Source organism: Cyphellophora attinorum (genome assembly GCF_001299255.1).
Source record: "Cyphellophora attinorum strain CBS 131958 chromosome Unknown Contig24, whole genome shotgun sequence".
Taxonomy (NCBI): domain Eukaryota; kingdom Fungi; phylum Ascomycota; class Eurotiomycetes; order Chaetothyriales; family Cyphellophoraceae; genus Cyphellophora; species Cyphellophora attinorum.
In genome coordinates this window covers 217,156-229,820 of record NW_017253252.1, presented here as the reverse complement: position 1 = coordinate 229,820, position 12,665 = coordinate 217,156, and the positions used below count along the sequence as shown (strand labels likewise).

General features: G+C 53.4%; 4 protein-coding genes across 4 annotated transcripts; 2 read left to right on the top strand and 2 right to left on the bottom strand.

The window, feature by feature from the left end:
* Nucleotides 1–91: 91 nt before the first annotated feature.
* AB675_10313 (uncharacterized protein) lies at nt 92–1,869 on the bottom strand (the record flags this gene model as incomplete). The annotated part of the gene is made up of 2 exons (XM_018139077.1): nt 92–907; nt 955–1,869. The coding sequence occupies 2 exons, from the start codon at nt 1,867–1,869 to the stop codon at nt 92–94; spliced, it is 1,731 nt and encodes a 576-aa protein (XP_017997331.1).
* Nucleotides 1,870–2,612: 743 nt separating this feature from the next.
* Nucleotides 2,613–4,013, top strand: AB675_10312 (uncharacterized protein; the record flags this gene model as incomplete). The annotated part of the gene is made up of 1 exon (XM_018139076.1): nt 2,613–4,013. The coding sequence occupies one exon, from the start codon at nt 2,613–2,615 to the stop codon at nt 4,011–4,013; it is 1,401 nt and encodes a 466-aa protein (XP_017997358.1).
* A 952-nt stretch (nt 4,014–4,965) lies between these two features.
* On the top strand, nt 4,966–6,988 carry AB675_10311 (uncharacterized protein; the record flags this gene model as incomplete). Its single annotated transcript, XM_018139075.1, has 2 exons — nt 4,966–5,390; nt 5,644–6,988. The coding sequence occupies 2 exons, from the start codon at nt 4,966–4,968 to the stop codon at nt 6,986–6,988; spliced, it is 1,770 nt and encodes a 589-aa protein (XP_017997422.1).
* Nucleotides 6,989–7,462: 474 nt separating this feature from the next.
* Nucleotides 7,463–9,872, bottom strand: AB675_10310 (Cutinase transcription factor 1 beta; the record flags this gene model as incomplete). Its single annotated transcript, XM_018139074.1, has 3 exons — nt 7,463–8,067; nt 8,097–9,722; nt 9,767–9,872. 3 exons carry the CDS (start codon nt 9,870–9,872, stop codon nt 7,463–7,465), a joined length of 2,337 nt encoding a protein of 778 aa, XP_017997297.1.
* Between the last annotated feature and the right edge of the window lie 2,793 nt (nt 9,873–12,665).

Below are 12,665 nucleotides of genomic sequence, written 5' to 3'. Positions count from 1 at the left end.
CACCCGCGTGGTATTCTCCACCAAGAGGCCTCATATCTGAATGACGGCCGACTAACGAAGGTGTCTCCCATCCCACGTGGCCTACGGGTAGCTATGAGTTCCGATCCGCCGCCTCCTCTACCTCCAGCACTTTCAGGACTTCGGACGGCAGATCATATGCCAGTAAACCGTCAAGAGCTTTGTCTCCGCCAAACAGTCGACCTAAGATCCCCATCAATTTTACCGCACCGTACATCATCATTTCCGTGACAACACTCATATTACCCTTCATGCCTCCCATTCTTTGGCTCCTGTCGTACTGCTCGCGCACTCGTGGCATCCGGACCTTCTCAAACGACTTCAACGCTTTTTCAGTCTGCATTCGCCAGACTTCATCATCTGTCACAGGTGATGACAGTGGGCGGTAGTAGTGGCTTAAGCAGATAGCAAGCGCCTCTGCATCTTCAAGAGCCTGGGATGTACCCTGTCCCGAGCTGGGCTGCAAGGCATGACTTGCGTCTCCTACCAGCAGCACTGGTCCTATGTGCCACGTAGGAAGCAGTGGTGCAGTCCAGGTCGGGTAGAAGCCCTCGACAGCTTCCGGACGACTCTCGAGATAGTCCAGGATTGCCTGAATCGCCGGATTGTTCCACCCACGATGGCGTTGAAGAAGTGCCGCAAGGGCTGCTATGCGATCGAAGTCCCATGGGCGAGGACGCTTGCCGTTCTGTTGTGGATCAGAGACCGGGTATGGGTTCTCGACAGTCGACGCGAAAGTACTCCACCACACCGCTGTGGTGCCAGGCTCAACAAGCGAGGGCACGTTGTCGAGTGTCGGCCTACCTGGAAAATCTCGGTGTAGTGAGGAGCTGTACCCGTACCCAAAAAAACCGTTCGCCCCGAAAACGATTCCCATCTTGCCGGTCTTCTGATGCGGCTGCAGCACAGTCGTAGGATGAATCCTCCAACCCCGACCAGCCCTTCGTACCTGGGAGAAATATAGTCTGGCACTTCCGCCCTACGCGAGATAGACGGTTTGCTCATCTTATCGGTTGGAGACTGCCAGCGTTCGAACATTGCCTTCCTGACCGTAGACCTCACTCCATCAGCTCCAATGACTAGGTCAGCCGCCTCACATCGACCGTCCTCGAAGGTCACAAAGACTACTTCTGATTGGGTTGACGCAGCTGTGGACGAGTCAAGATCTTGTTCGGCCCAGTCTACCTGCGTGACGCGGCCTTGCTTGAGTACCTGGCCAACGCCGCCCCATCCATAGTCTGAGGTAGCCACACGCACGACCTCCGTGAGCAAAGTTTGCCAAAATTCCTGGCGCGAGATCATTATTCCAGTGACTCCGCGTTGCAGCTGGTCACTATCCTTCGTGGACTTGCTCCGCATGGACGATGGCCTCATGGATACCTCGATGAGTTTCCAACCACGAGCGGCAGACATGTTCCAAGTGGTGATTGGGTGGCCTGCGCGCAGGACGTCTGCCATGAGCTCTGAGAAACCTGCATTGCGACCTGATTGGATATCAGGAGCTTGAGATTCGGTCAACCCTGATGGTCCTGGACTGGCTATACGAGACAAGACTTTCAGCCCGTTATACATGATGCCGATGGCAGATCCTATGATTTCAGGCGTGAACGCCGCTGGCTGTTCGTCGTCAACCTTTCCGGGTGCAGCTATGTTCGTTTCGTTCTGAGCGGCCTTGCCGGTGGGCTCTGGTGGATGCCCATCCTGATTATCAGCGACCGCCTTGACATATGGCGCGAGGTCGTGGGCTTCATAGATAACAAGGGAGTGGTTCTGGTTCTTGGGCAGATGTTTGCAAAGGGCAAGGTAGGTGCTCAGCCCACATACTCCCCCACCAATGATCAAAATTCGCATGATTGCTCTTCGGTGTTGCTGCTACTGCAGCGGGGGGACGTTGTGCACGACGCCTCCTCTGCTGGCATAATCGCCATAATATAGGCCTCTTCCAAACCATATATGGGTTCATGAATTGCAGAGCATAGCAGTCATGGTTGTGACACAAGCCATATGCATCCAGAGAAATGCTTCTGCCTGTATGTACTTTGACATCCGTTCACGAATACGAAGCTCGGGTCAACGTCCAGCAAACAGCGGTAATTGCTATGATCTGGTCCGATGCGCTTGCAAAGCGACTAAGCAGTGACGACGACTACAATTTTGTCTTTGTTCGTGGTGTTAGGGGTGGCCGTTCGCCTAAGTACAATTCGGTGCTTTCAAGCGGTCGCGAGGCGCGGGTGACCAGTTGCCCCTGGCTGAGGGCAACCAGGAGCGATTGTGAACGCATGTTTGCTGGGATGTGCGAGGCCTGACTTCACGGATATTCTATAAGCTGTGCTGAAGTCGTCGTCAGAGTCGTGCCCACGACTGTAGAGCAGAGTACCCAGAAGAAGCCTTATTCAGGCGGTTTGAGAATCGTAGCATCAAGTGTTCACGCGTATAAGATTTCGGAACCCTCTTCCACGCGTGGACACGCGTACCTGAAATGACGACACTGGGGTAACCAATATATATGGGTCTTGAATCCTCTTATAAACATAGTAGAGGATCAATTTCGACCTTCTCACGTTCATTCAGGTTTTTAGTCCTTCTGTTCCGGCATGGCTGAAGCAGTAGCCGCATTCGAGGTTGTCGAGACGGCGGCACAAGGAGCGGCTGTAGGCGCAGTCGCTGTCTCACAGCCTACAGTCCCCATCGTGGTCCGATTTCACAAACTCACATCACTTAGTCCGTCCTTAGGACTCTCATCGCACTCGTTAACATATGTCAAAGGTCGGGCATACATTTTCGGCGGCGATGGCGTTGGCGAATCAGACAACAGCATGCAGATTCTCACATTACCGTCGGATCTCAGTATCGGCGATGTCGATTATCAACAGGTCAAGGCAGTCGGCAAACCTAACAGACCACTTGCGGCATACTCAGATCAGACCACACAGGGTGAAACAGTGGATGCCTCGCGGCCGACACCGATCGCAAGATCGGCCCATGCTGCAACTGCCATTGATTCGAACATCTTCATTTTCGGTGGTAGAGCACCTAGCAAGCCCGGCAACGAGAAGGAGGCTGCACTGATCGACGAACAAGGCAGCATACATGTGTATTCGACTCTAACCAACGACTGGACACTTATGATCCCTCGGAAGTCATCAACTTCGACTGGCTTCCCCGAACCTCGTGTTCATGCTAGTATGACAAGCACAGTCCACCCAGCACCACAAGAGGCACTTCAGGCCAGTACAGAAGCGCATGGCACCCTCATTCTTCACGGCGGCTATACAAGAGAGGGCACGCGACTTCGCGACACGTGGACATTCGACGTCAGCTCACGAATGTGGGCAAAATGGCCAGATCCGCCTCACCCTGCCGGAGATGGTGTCGCATACTCTGGTCAGATTTACTGCACAGAAAGTCGACTATGGCATGTGGGCAGCTCTCCGGGTACAGTGGCTTACTTAGACATCTCTCGTGATGTGGCGGACGACTTCAGCGGCAAGACAGAACTCGGAATCGCACCAAAGACAGGCCAATGGGAGGTATTGTCCTTTGCGAACACGATCAACAATTCCACTGAGAAGAAGCCCGGCTCCACAACAGGAGCGGGCAATCTTCCTATACCCCGGGAGGGTGCTGGCCTCCTACCCGTCACATCTGGGGCAGGCCGTAGATACTTGCTCTACTTCATGGGTGAAGGCCCGTCCGAGTCCGACGAGCCCGATTTGTGGACGTTCCAGACCGCTGCAGAGAAATTCTCCCCCGCTGTGGTCAAGGACAAGATTCGAGCGACATTTGGGGCCAACACAGGTGAACACGCCTGGGCGAGGTGTGATGTGGTGCAGGCCTCGAAGCAGGACGGAGAAATCGAGCGTCCAAGCGGTGGCCTTGCTCGTTTTGCAGCAGATGCATGGACTGATTTGGGCGGCGGAGCTGTGGTGCTTTGGGGCGGAAAGCTAGAGGGCGGCATAAATCAAAACGAGGGCTGGGTATTGACCGTCGACTGATGGTGTACGATGGTCCATGGGCGATTTCATAGCGCAGTTTCCAAGGTCGACGTGCAATAGCGTATTTGTATGGAAATGCGACAGTGCCCTCGATAGCCTGTCCCCAATAGCCAGAGAGCCCACCAGGAAGCTTTTTTGCCGACTGGCGCTCAAGTGAGGCTCAGCTCAAGCACGCCGACTTGATCAGCGAAACATTTTCAGACGTCCAGCTGCCCCGGGGCGGTGGCTTCCCATGTCAGGTATGTTACACAACTACATCGCTCTCGCTCCAATCAGCATAAGAGCAAGATGTCACGGTCTCGTACTCATCCAAAAGAGTAGTGCCACTACCTACGCACCCTGACAGCCCAGAAAAGTGAACATTGTGCAAACAGAAGTTTAGAAGGTCAAGCAAACTTTTTGATTTCAGTGCGAATTGTTGTGATAGGTCATCCACCCGGGCTCGTACACTACAGGTACGAAGGAAGAGACCCGACAATGTGGTACTGGTGACTGCAGTGTCGCCTAAGATGCCCGTATTGCTCATCCTACTCCATTCGCGACGGTCAACATTATCATTGATCCATCGCTCGGTGCACAATGCTCAGCCCACAATCCTTCGCGCGGCCCTTAGCGCTTGCGATGATGGATTTCATGAACACGGCTTCCTCTTTCGATGGACTGCCGTGTGCCGCCGCGGTGGTCTGACAGCTGGGGGCCACGTCCACTTGAGGCGCGGCCTTCTCCTTCGCAACTGCAAGCTTTTGCACCGGTGTCTTGAAACATGGACTGGACTCGCTTGTGCGCAGCAGCCTTGTGTGTGACATTTGGCAAAACCCGGTCCTATTAACACCGCTCTTTTCGGCTGCTTCAAGCGTTTCTCACACAGCGTTGATTTCGCTCGTGAGGAGCGTTCAATCGAGAATCGTATCGACGATTAACAGCAGCGAGAGCAAATTGCAGATGCTTCGCAATGTCGCTCACCGCTATCATTCATAACGCGAAGGATGTGGTCACAAGTCTCCCAATACTAGTCACCGCCGTCGGTCCGATTCTCCTGGTACCAGTAGCAATCTATGCTTTCACGACTATATCCTACCACATCTCGCTGTCCGGCCTCGAAAATGCTCGCCAGAAGTCCAAAGTTGTGTCACCGCCCCTACTGCCGTACAGCTTGCCACTGCTCGGCAATGCCTTCGCCTTCCTGTCAAAGACGCCGGGCAAGTTCTGGCGCTCGCTGGCAGGCATCCTGTCGAAACATCCGGCCATGTCAATCTTGACCGTCTATATGGGAGGACGGAAGCTTCATGTCCTGCACAGTCCTACGGCTGTGACATCGCTCTTCAAGGCACGCAACGTCTCGAGGAGTGGCTTCAACAGGGACATTATCGTCAAAGCGTACGTTCTTTCGCAGGCCTAGACCCGTGACTGATAGGGACATGGTCGTCGTTGCGAAACAGAGACGCTCGTCCTAGGTGCTCAATGAGTCTGCTTCCTCGATGCGCCCCCAGACATGGTGCCTTCTTTCTTTTCCCCAGCGTACTCTACCCACTCCCAAGAGCCACTTGGGTTCGTTTTCTACCCTCTTCGCCTTCCGTCCACCATGTCCCCAAGTTTCCGAAGCTTCTGGCATAGGCTGACCTACCACCAGCATGATGCTTAACAAACAAGACGATAAGGCCATATACGGCCAGGGCTCAAGCAATGTAGAGCTGTTCGAGCACAAGCAATATGAGATCTATAACAAGTACCTGCTGGCTACCAATGCTGTTACGCAGCTGACTCACAAATTCAACGAGGTCTTGCAGCGAGAGCTCGCAGCGTATTGCGATAAGATCAACGTTCCGTTACAAAGCAATAAGGACGACGAGTGGCACAGCATTCCTATGGTGTCCTTCCTCAAGGAACACATGTTCACTGCTAGCACATTGGCATTGTACGGGAGCAAAATCTTCGACTTCGTGCCGAACCTGGCCGACAAGTACTGGCACTTCGATACGGGGCTCCTTGCTCGTCTATACGGTCTTCCTCGCTATTTCTACCCAGACGCGTACGCCGGCATTGAAGAATACCATGCAGGAATAATGAAATGGATCGAGGCCGGCAATGCGCACCACGATGGCCTCCCACCACTAGACATGGAATGGGAAGAATGGGCCGGCTCCGCAGTCGTTCGCGCCCGCCGTCATATGTACACCGAGATGGGCATCAGCGTGGCTGGGATGGCATCGTTTGATATGGGATTCATGTTCGGCCTCTCCTCTAACGCCATTCCCTGCACGAACTGGCTGCTGTGCCACCTCCTCTCGCCCTCCAACTCCACCCTTCTGGCCAAAGTCCAAACAGAAGTCGACGCCGCGCGCCTCCCGGGCGGTAAGATCGACATGCCGACACTCCTTGCGGCACCCTACCTGACCTCCGCCTTCAACGAAACCCTCCGCCACTACGTCGATGTCCTCGTCACACGCGAGCTCAACACTGACATGGTCATCGAGAACCACTTCCTCCCTGCAGGCGATGTGATCATGGCGCCTATCTTCCTAGCTCACCACGACGGGCAGGAGTGGAACACGCAACCTTCACCCTACGGGGATAAGCGCGGCGTCATGCCGCCCGAGAACGTTTGGTATGGCGAGCGATTTCTAAAGATTGATGAGAAGACGGGTAAGGCGGCCTTGAGCACGAGGGAGGCGGCTGGGAAGTTTATACCCTGGGGAGGTGGCGCGCAGATCTGTCCTGGGAGGGTGTTTGCGAAGCAGGAGGTTTTGGCTGCGGTGGCGACGTTTCTTGGAAGGTTTGAGGTGAGGTTCGAGGAGTTTTTGGAGAGTACGGGGAAGGATGGAAAGATGGGGAAGGGGCTGGGCAGGGACGAGAAGAGTGGGTTTCCGGTGGTGAAGAAGCAGTATAGTGGGAATGGGGTTGTGGCTATTGAAGGAGATCTGAGGATCGGAGTGAGGATGAGGGCTGGTGATGATGAATGGGCCGAAAGCGCTTAGATTTTACCCGTGCTTCGTCATGGCGGCTGGATCTTGCCTGGTGCAGTATATATATGCAGCCCAGTAGAGTGCAGACGCTGGACAATCTTGCTACTCTCTCACAGCGCCGCCATCGGTGTACCATGTCTCCTCTCCAAGTAGTTGTCTCTGCTCACAAGTCGCGGCAGAGTGTAAGATACAGGAATTAAGAAGCGGCAGAACGATTTTATGCAGATGAGCATACATAAGAGCAGGTCAGCCGGTCTCCTCAGATGTCAAGCAGTCATGTCATGCGGTCTTGTTGGAGCTCGGCTGTGTGTCATCCGGTCTTATGGAAGACCACGAGTCGTCCGGCGTCAGGTAATGCCTCAAGCAATCACTGTCGCTTCTTCCATATCAGGCTTGCGCACTCTAGAAGCAATTGAATGTTTGCATCAGAACTTGAAAGGCATGACTTTTAGTTGGATGACGCTGGTCATCGAATATATATGCAGATCACCAGGCTTCTAAGCTGTGTTCAAGAAGGCAGCGACGCCTTCGATTTGCCAGTTGGAGCAAGAACGATTCAGTTCCAGCATCAAGGTCCGTCTCCATCTCCTTGACCTCCTGGTACGCACTCATTGCATCAGCCATATCGCTTTTGCCCTGTTCCATGAATCCCAAACTTTTAGAATCGTTGTCACCCAGATCGTCGGCTGAATGAAGTGCAAGATGCGCCTCTCTCCCCACTTTTGATTGCATGTCATCATTCATACCATTCAACCAAGCATCATTCATGGCGTCGTAAATCTCATTGCGCTGATGATCGTCTTCTCCAAACATGCTGTCGTTACCGCCCTCCATGTTGATCAGGGTGTCAAAGTCGTGAAGAGCTTGTTCTTCCATTTGTCGCGCTTCGGCCTCTTCAGCACTCTCTTGGCTGCCATCTCCGCTGTCGCTGTGGTCGGATAGAGGTAGATCAGTCAATGCGATCGCTGCACCACCTGTCATGACCGAGTGTAGAGAAGAATCCGACTCGGGTGGTGTGAACGCCGAGAACAGCTTGCGTTCTTCAGGGGAGATGGTTGAAGCAAAGAGAATGTTCTTGGCCGTCCAAGCGCCTCTGGAGGCGGTGTGAGCATCGGTGTACCGCCCTGCATCTGTGCAAGCTTATCTTCCGTGGCAGCTGCGGCCACTTTCGGGGGCCCTTGTGGGACATTGACGTCCGCACGGCGCACAGCGGCGTCGAGGAATGAGAAGGCAAAGTCGGCCGAAGCGTACATCTCGCGAAGCCTTTGGAGTGCCTGCATGCAGAACTGGAATTTGCGAGCACTGGCTTGCTTCACACCAGAGTCGGTGGATTTGAGGTCTAGCATGTGAACAATGATTGCCGGGAGTAGAACTGAAACACCCGTGTTTGGTAGGTAGCGGATCATGTCAGCCGCGTACAGATCCTTGTAGATCTCGGTGATATCGTCTGCTGCAGATCGCATCTTGCGGCGCGATACATCCTGCAGATCTGGTGAAATGAACGTGGTCGGTACGGTTGGCAGGATCTGCGGGCGGTGGAGGGCAGAGATGAGAGTCAGATACACTCCAGACAATAAGGCACGATGCAGACCGATCACTTCTCCATCGTTCGAATTCGTCCGATCCTGTGTTTCTGGCACGAAGTAGTGCAAGTCCACGTCCTGATCGCTGAACCAATTAGTGAGCTCGTCGTCCAATCGCATGACCTCGCCGGCATCAGCAGCTGTTGTTTTCGGACCAAGTCGAAGTGTTGTCTCCTGTGTTAGGCCCAGCTTAGCGGCACTGAGGGAGTATTGTAGGTCAAAGATAGGCGATACCATGACGCATAGCTTGCATAGCGCGACGCACATCTTTGCCAGAGTGATGCGCTTCGATTCATCCCGAACAACAGGACAACCTCCGAGCATTCGACTGAGCTCCAAGGACATAGCCTCTGTCTCGAAATCTTCCAGCGCGAGCATGGGAAGATCGGATTCGTTCTCGTTGATCCGCAGAGGTCGTCTCATGCCCAAAGAGATCAAGCGATCCCGCATGAAGCAGCACCACCAGAGCCGCTTCCATAGATTGCGAGTCTTGACAGGCATGTCAGCACCAGAAGTATCGCAATTCATACCGATTGTTCGGGCGGTAGAAATGGCAATACCAAGCCAATGCCAAATGTCCTTTGGGTCATCTGGAGCTTCATACCAGTAGGTCATCAGAAGGACAGCCTGCACAATGACGGAGCGATCAAGCTCATAGTCAAAATCGAACAGTGCTTTGCACTTTTGGAAGTATGCTCGTCGTGCAGCTTTCCGAGTATCATAACCTTGCGCGACCAGGTACCGCATATCAATGAACCCGGTGCCGGCGAACATGACTGCCTGAAGTAGCAAGAGGCTGACTGTATCCGACACATCGTTCTTATGAATAGCTGAGAGGAAGTCTTTCAAGTCCAGAAGTGGCAAGTTCGGATGTACGTATTGTACATAGCAACGCAGAAGCTCGTTTCGAAGAGCGGTCTCCGGGATGCTGAAAGCGCCTATTCGTTGCAGATAGCTGAGATCTTCGCCCATTATGTTGGGCCCGACAGCTCGAACATATGACGGCAAAAGGTCGTTCGACCCCAGCAGTTGCTGTGGGAGGAGCTGAGCAATGTTGGGGACTGCTGAAGGAGACTGGAAAGCAGGTATGCGGCTACTCAGCTCAAGGTTCGACATTCGACGAGAACGCTCTTCTGTAGTCAATCGATGGCCTTGAGTCTGATCTGCTGGACGTTAGACGTGAAGGATATGTTGTCTGCCAACTTACAGAGCATGTGTGGACGATGCTGATTCAGCGAGTCGTCAAGAGCCTGAATATTGGCAGCAGCCGACATGCCGTCAAGTGGTAAAGTAAGCTCATTCAAGCCGTCCATATCGTCAAACAGAGGAAATAGCGACGGCTCCTTCTCGTCCTGCGCAGAAGCCGAGGGCGAGTGATTGAGAAGGTCTCCATCAACGTATGATTTCCGTCGTCTCTTTCCTTCAGTGACCAAGCACTCGACCTCGTCCAATCGACAATTTGTACAGGGTATTCCGCTCTCGACGACATCACACCGGACCTTGCGACTTCGACAGCAATGGCACGCTTTTGACGCTCGCCGCTTGACGTTTCGACCGCTTGTAGAAATGCCTGCCGTCGATTGCTTCCTCTTTGTACCAGCTTGAGAGACTGTCGTAGTAGTAGCTGCCATCATTGTAGGATTTGGCGGTGCTTCAGATCGTGATGCTGCTTCAGTACGCGGACAGCTCTGTTTCCCAGACTGGTTCCTACTCTTACACACGGAAGAAATGCTTTTGCAGAAAGGAAACTTAACGCCGAAGTGGCGAGCACGCGGAATGATATGAAATTAGAAAAAGCCCGACCTCTTCCTAGCGGCATCATACCGCGGGGGAGGCACGTTCAACAAACCTATGAGGGAGTGTTCCCTACCCCAGAAAGACTACTGCGAGCCACAAGAGACAGCTTTTGCACGATTGGTCGACATAGCGAAAGCTAGTGCAATTTTCTGGAGTAAGTGGAGTGACAAGCCTCGTCGGTTGGAGCTAGTGTACTGAAGAAGCGATTTTGTGTCGCAAGTTGCAGCGTCAGCAAGCCTCCAAGACACACGTGGAGCATAGATCCAAGCAGTCCCCAGAGATTGGTGTTGCCGCCCGCAAAGCAACGCCTTGCGTGTCCAAAACTGCAGGCACCGATCGGCCTCAGAGAAACTCGACCGGCCCTTCGTCCGATGTGCAGTCCAAAAGGGCAAGACACCAACTGTGGGATCTGGCGGATAGCTGATCTATTGCTTCGAGAGTCAGGCTATACATCAAGCTATGGGAACCTTGTGGCTACCTCGACCGGCACCATGGAATAGGAAGCCAATGCCATAACGATCGTCAACCATCTGACATGCGGCACGAGCTGAGATCGATGCCTCGCGACCAGCCAAGCAGCGTGGCAATACACGAGGAAAATGTGGCAGGGCGAAAGATGAGGGGTGTGGATAGGCACCATCTCGAAAACGCGATAGCTGACTCGAGCATTCTCGAGAAGTGGTCCTAAGGGATTTCGAGTCCAAAGTTACTCCAGACGCTAACCAAATGTGTGAAGATATGGTCTCTCCGTACGTTCGTCTCCGCATCGAGGGAAAGCACTCGCAGTTCTTTCCTCTGCATGGCTAAGCGGCACACCCATTTTCCAGGCAGTGCGCCAGCACAATATACAAGGATTAATTTCGAGAAACCTTTCGTTGGTGGTGCCGTTCTCCGGGCTGGGCGATTCGACCCAAAACCATGCTCAGTTCTGCTTTTCTTTCTGCAGGACAGCTGCGTCATCCCGTATGGCTAGAAACATCGCTTGCGACGTGCTCTGACGACACCATGTGCTACCAGCGATCTGCACGCAGGTTCATCATCTCGTTCAGTCAATTGCTTGTGACTGTGAGGCGAGACTGTTCTCAAACCCGAGTCGCCAGTAGCTAAGCATGCCGGTGAGTGGGCTCAGCGAGGTCTTCGTCAACGGCGCCGCGATGGTGAAAGTCCAGGAGACCCAAGTCGGTGGAGAACCCGTATGCGCCGCTGCAGGTGACTGTGGGGAAGCTCGTGGTCTCGGTACCGACGATCCCACCATTGACTCGAAGTCGACTGACTCTACAAGAAGCTTTTGACTTGATCTCGTGAGCACCTGCTACAGCAACCTCATGTACCATGCACTCACCTCAGTGATATGTACTTGATTGAGATGGATTTGAGACAGTGCATTTAAGCAGTAGGCTGTGACGACTGGCTTTACTCAGCAGTCGCTTGTGTGCATAGAACTCTTTGTCTCTGTATTGTCACAAGCTATTGTTACCTCGTCTGTATTGGGAGGTAGCCACTCCGGCCATGCCATTCGGGCTGTTTCGCGTCCTGCAACAGCTGTGGATGCAGCCTCGACTTGACTTGTGCGACCACACTGCAGTAGCACGAGTGTTTGACAGCTGCCCTGCAGGTGATGAGCTCCAACAATGAGGTTGCTCAATGATGGGAGACCTCCAAACTGGGTTGCGTCCTCCACAATCTGGATGTCGTTTTCCGTCCACCGACGAAGAACGCAGGTTTGGTGAATCTAGATCCTGAAGAATAGCTTCGAGCCAGATGATGATCATCATCGATGTCTCAACGTGGTGCGAGACGCGTCAAAATGAGGAGAACGCAGGGTGTGACTCTGATCAAGTTCCAATTCTTCTCCATGATTGCCTCAGAGCCACCACTGCAGCTGCTCCATCTGCACTGCGACTTCCCCAACGCGTGGACAGTCCGTGGTCCATGAATATACTACCTGGCAGATACCTTAGGTACTCAGTGGGCATGCAGGCAGCAGGTGCGTGTCCATGAGTCCCTGCTCCAGAGATGGAAGGCGGTTTCGAGCATTTCCAATCCCTCAGACATGTCTCTTGACGGCCTCTTAACGGGGTCTTGACGGCGATACAGTCGCTTACGGATTTGCATCATGTACGCACCATGTACAAAGGACCTACTCTAGGCAAGAGATTTGGCTCTTGAATGTGCAACGTCTTGGAAATGGTGAAAGTAAGATACTTTACGGTGATCTAGGCATGAATGCAGAAGGCTGCACCCCTGGAGAGTCAAGACATCCCCATGAGGCTCCCAACCTCGCGGGGAAAAGCTACGTAGGCCAAGTC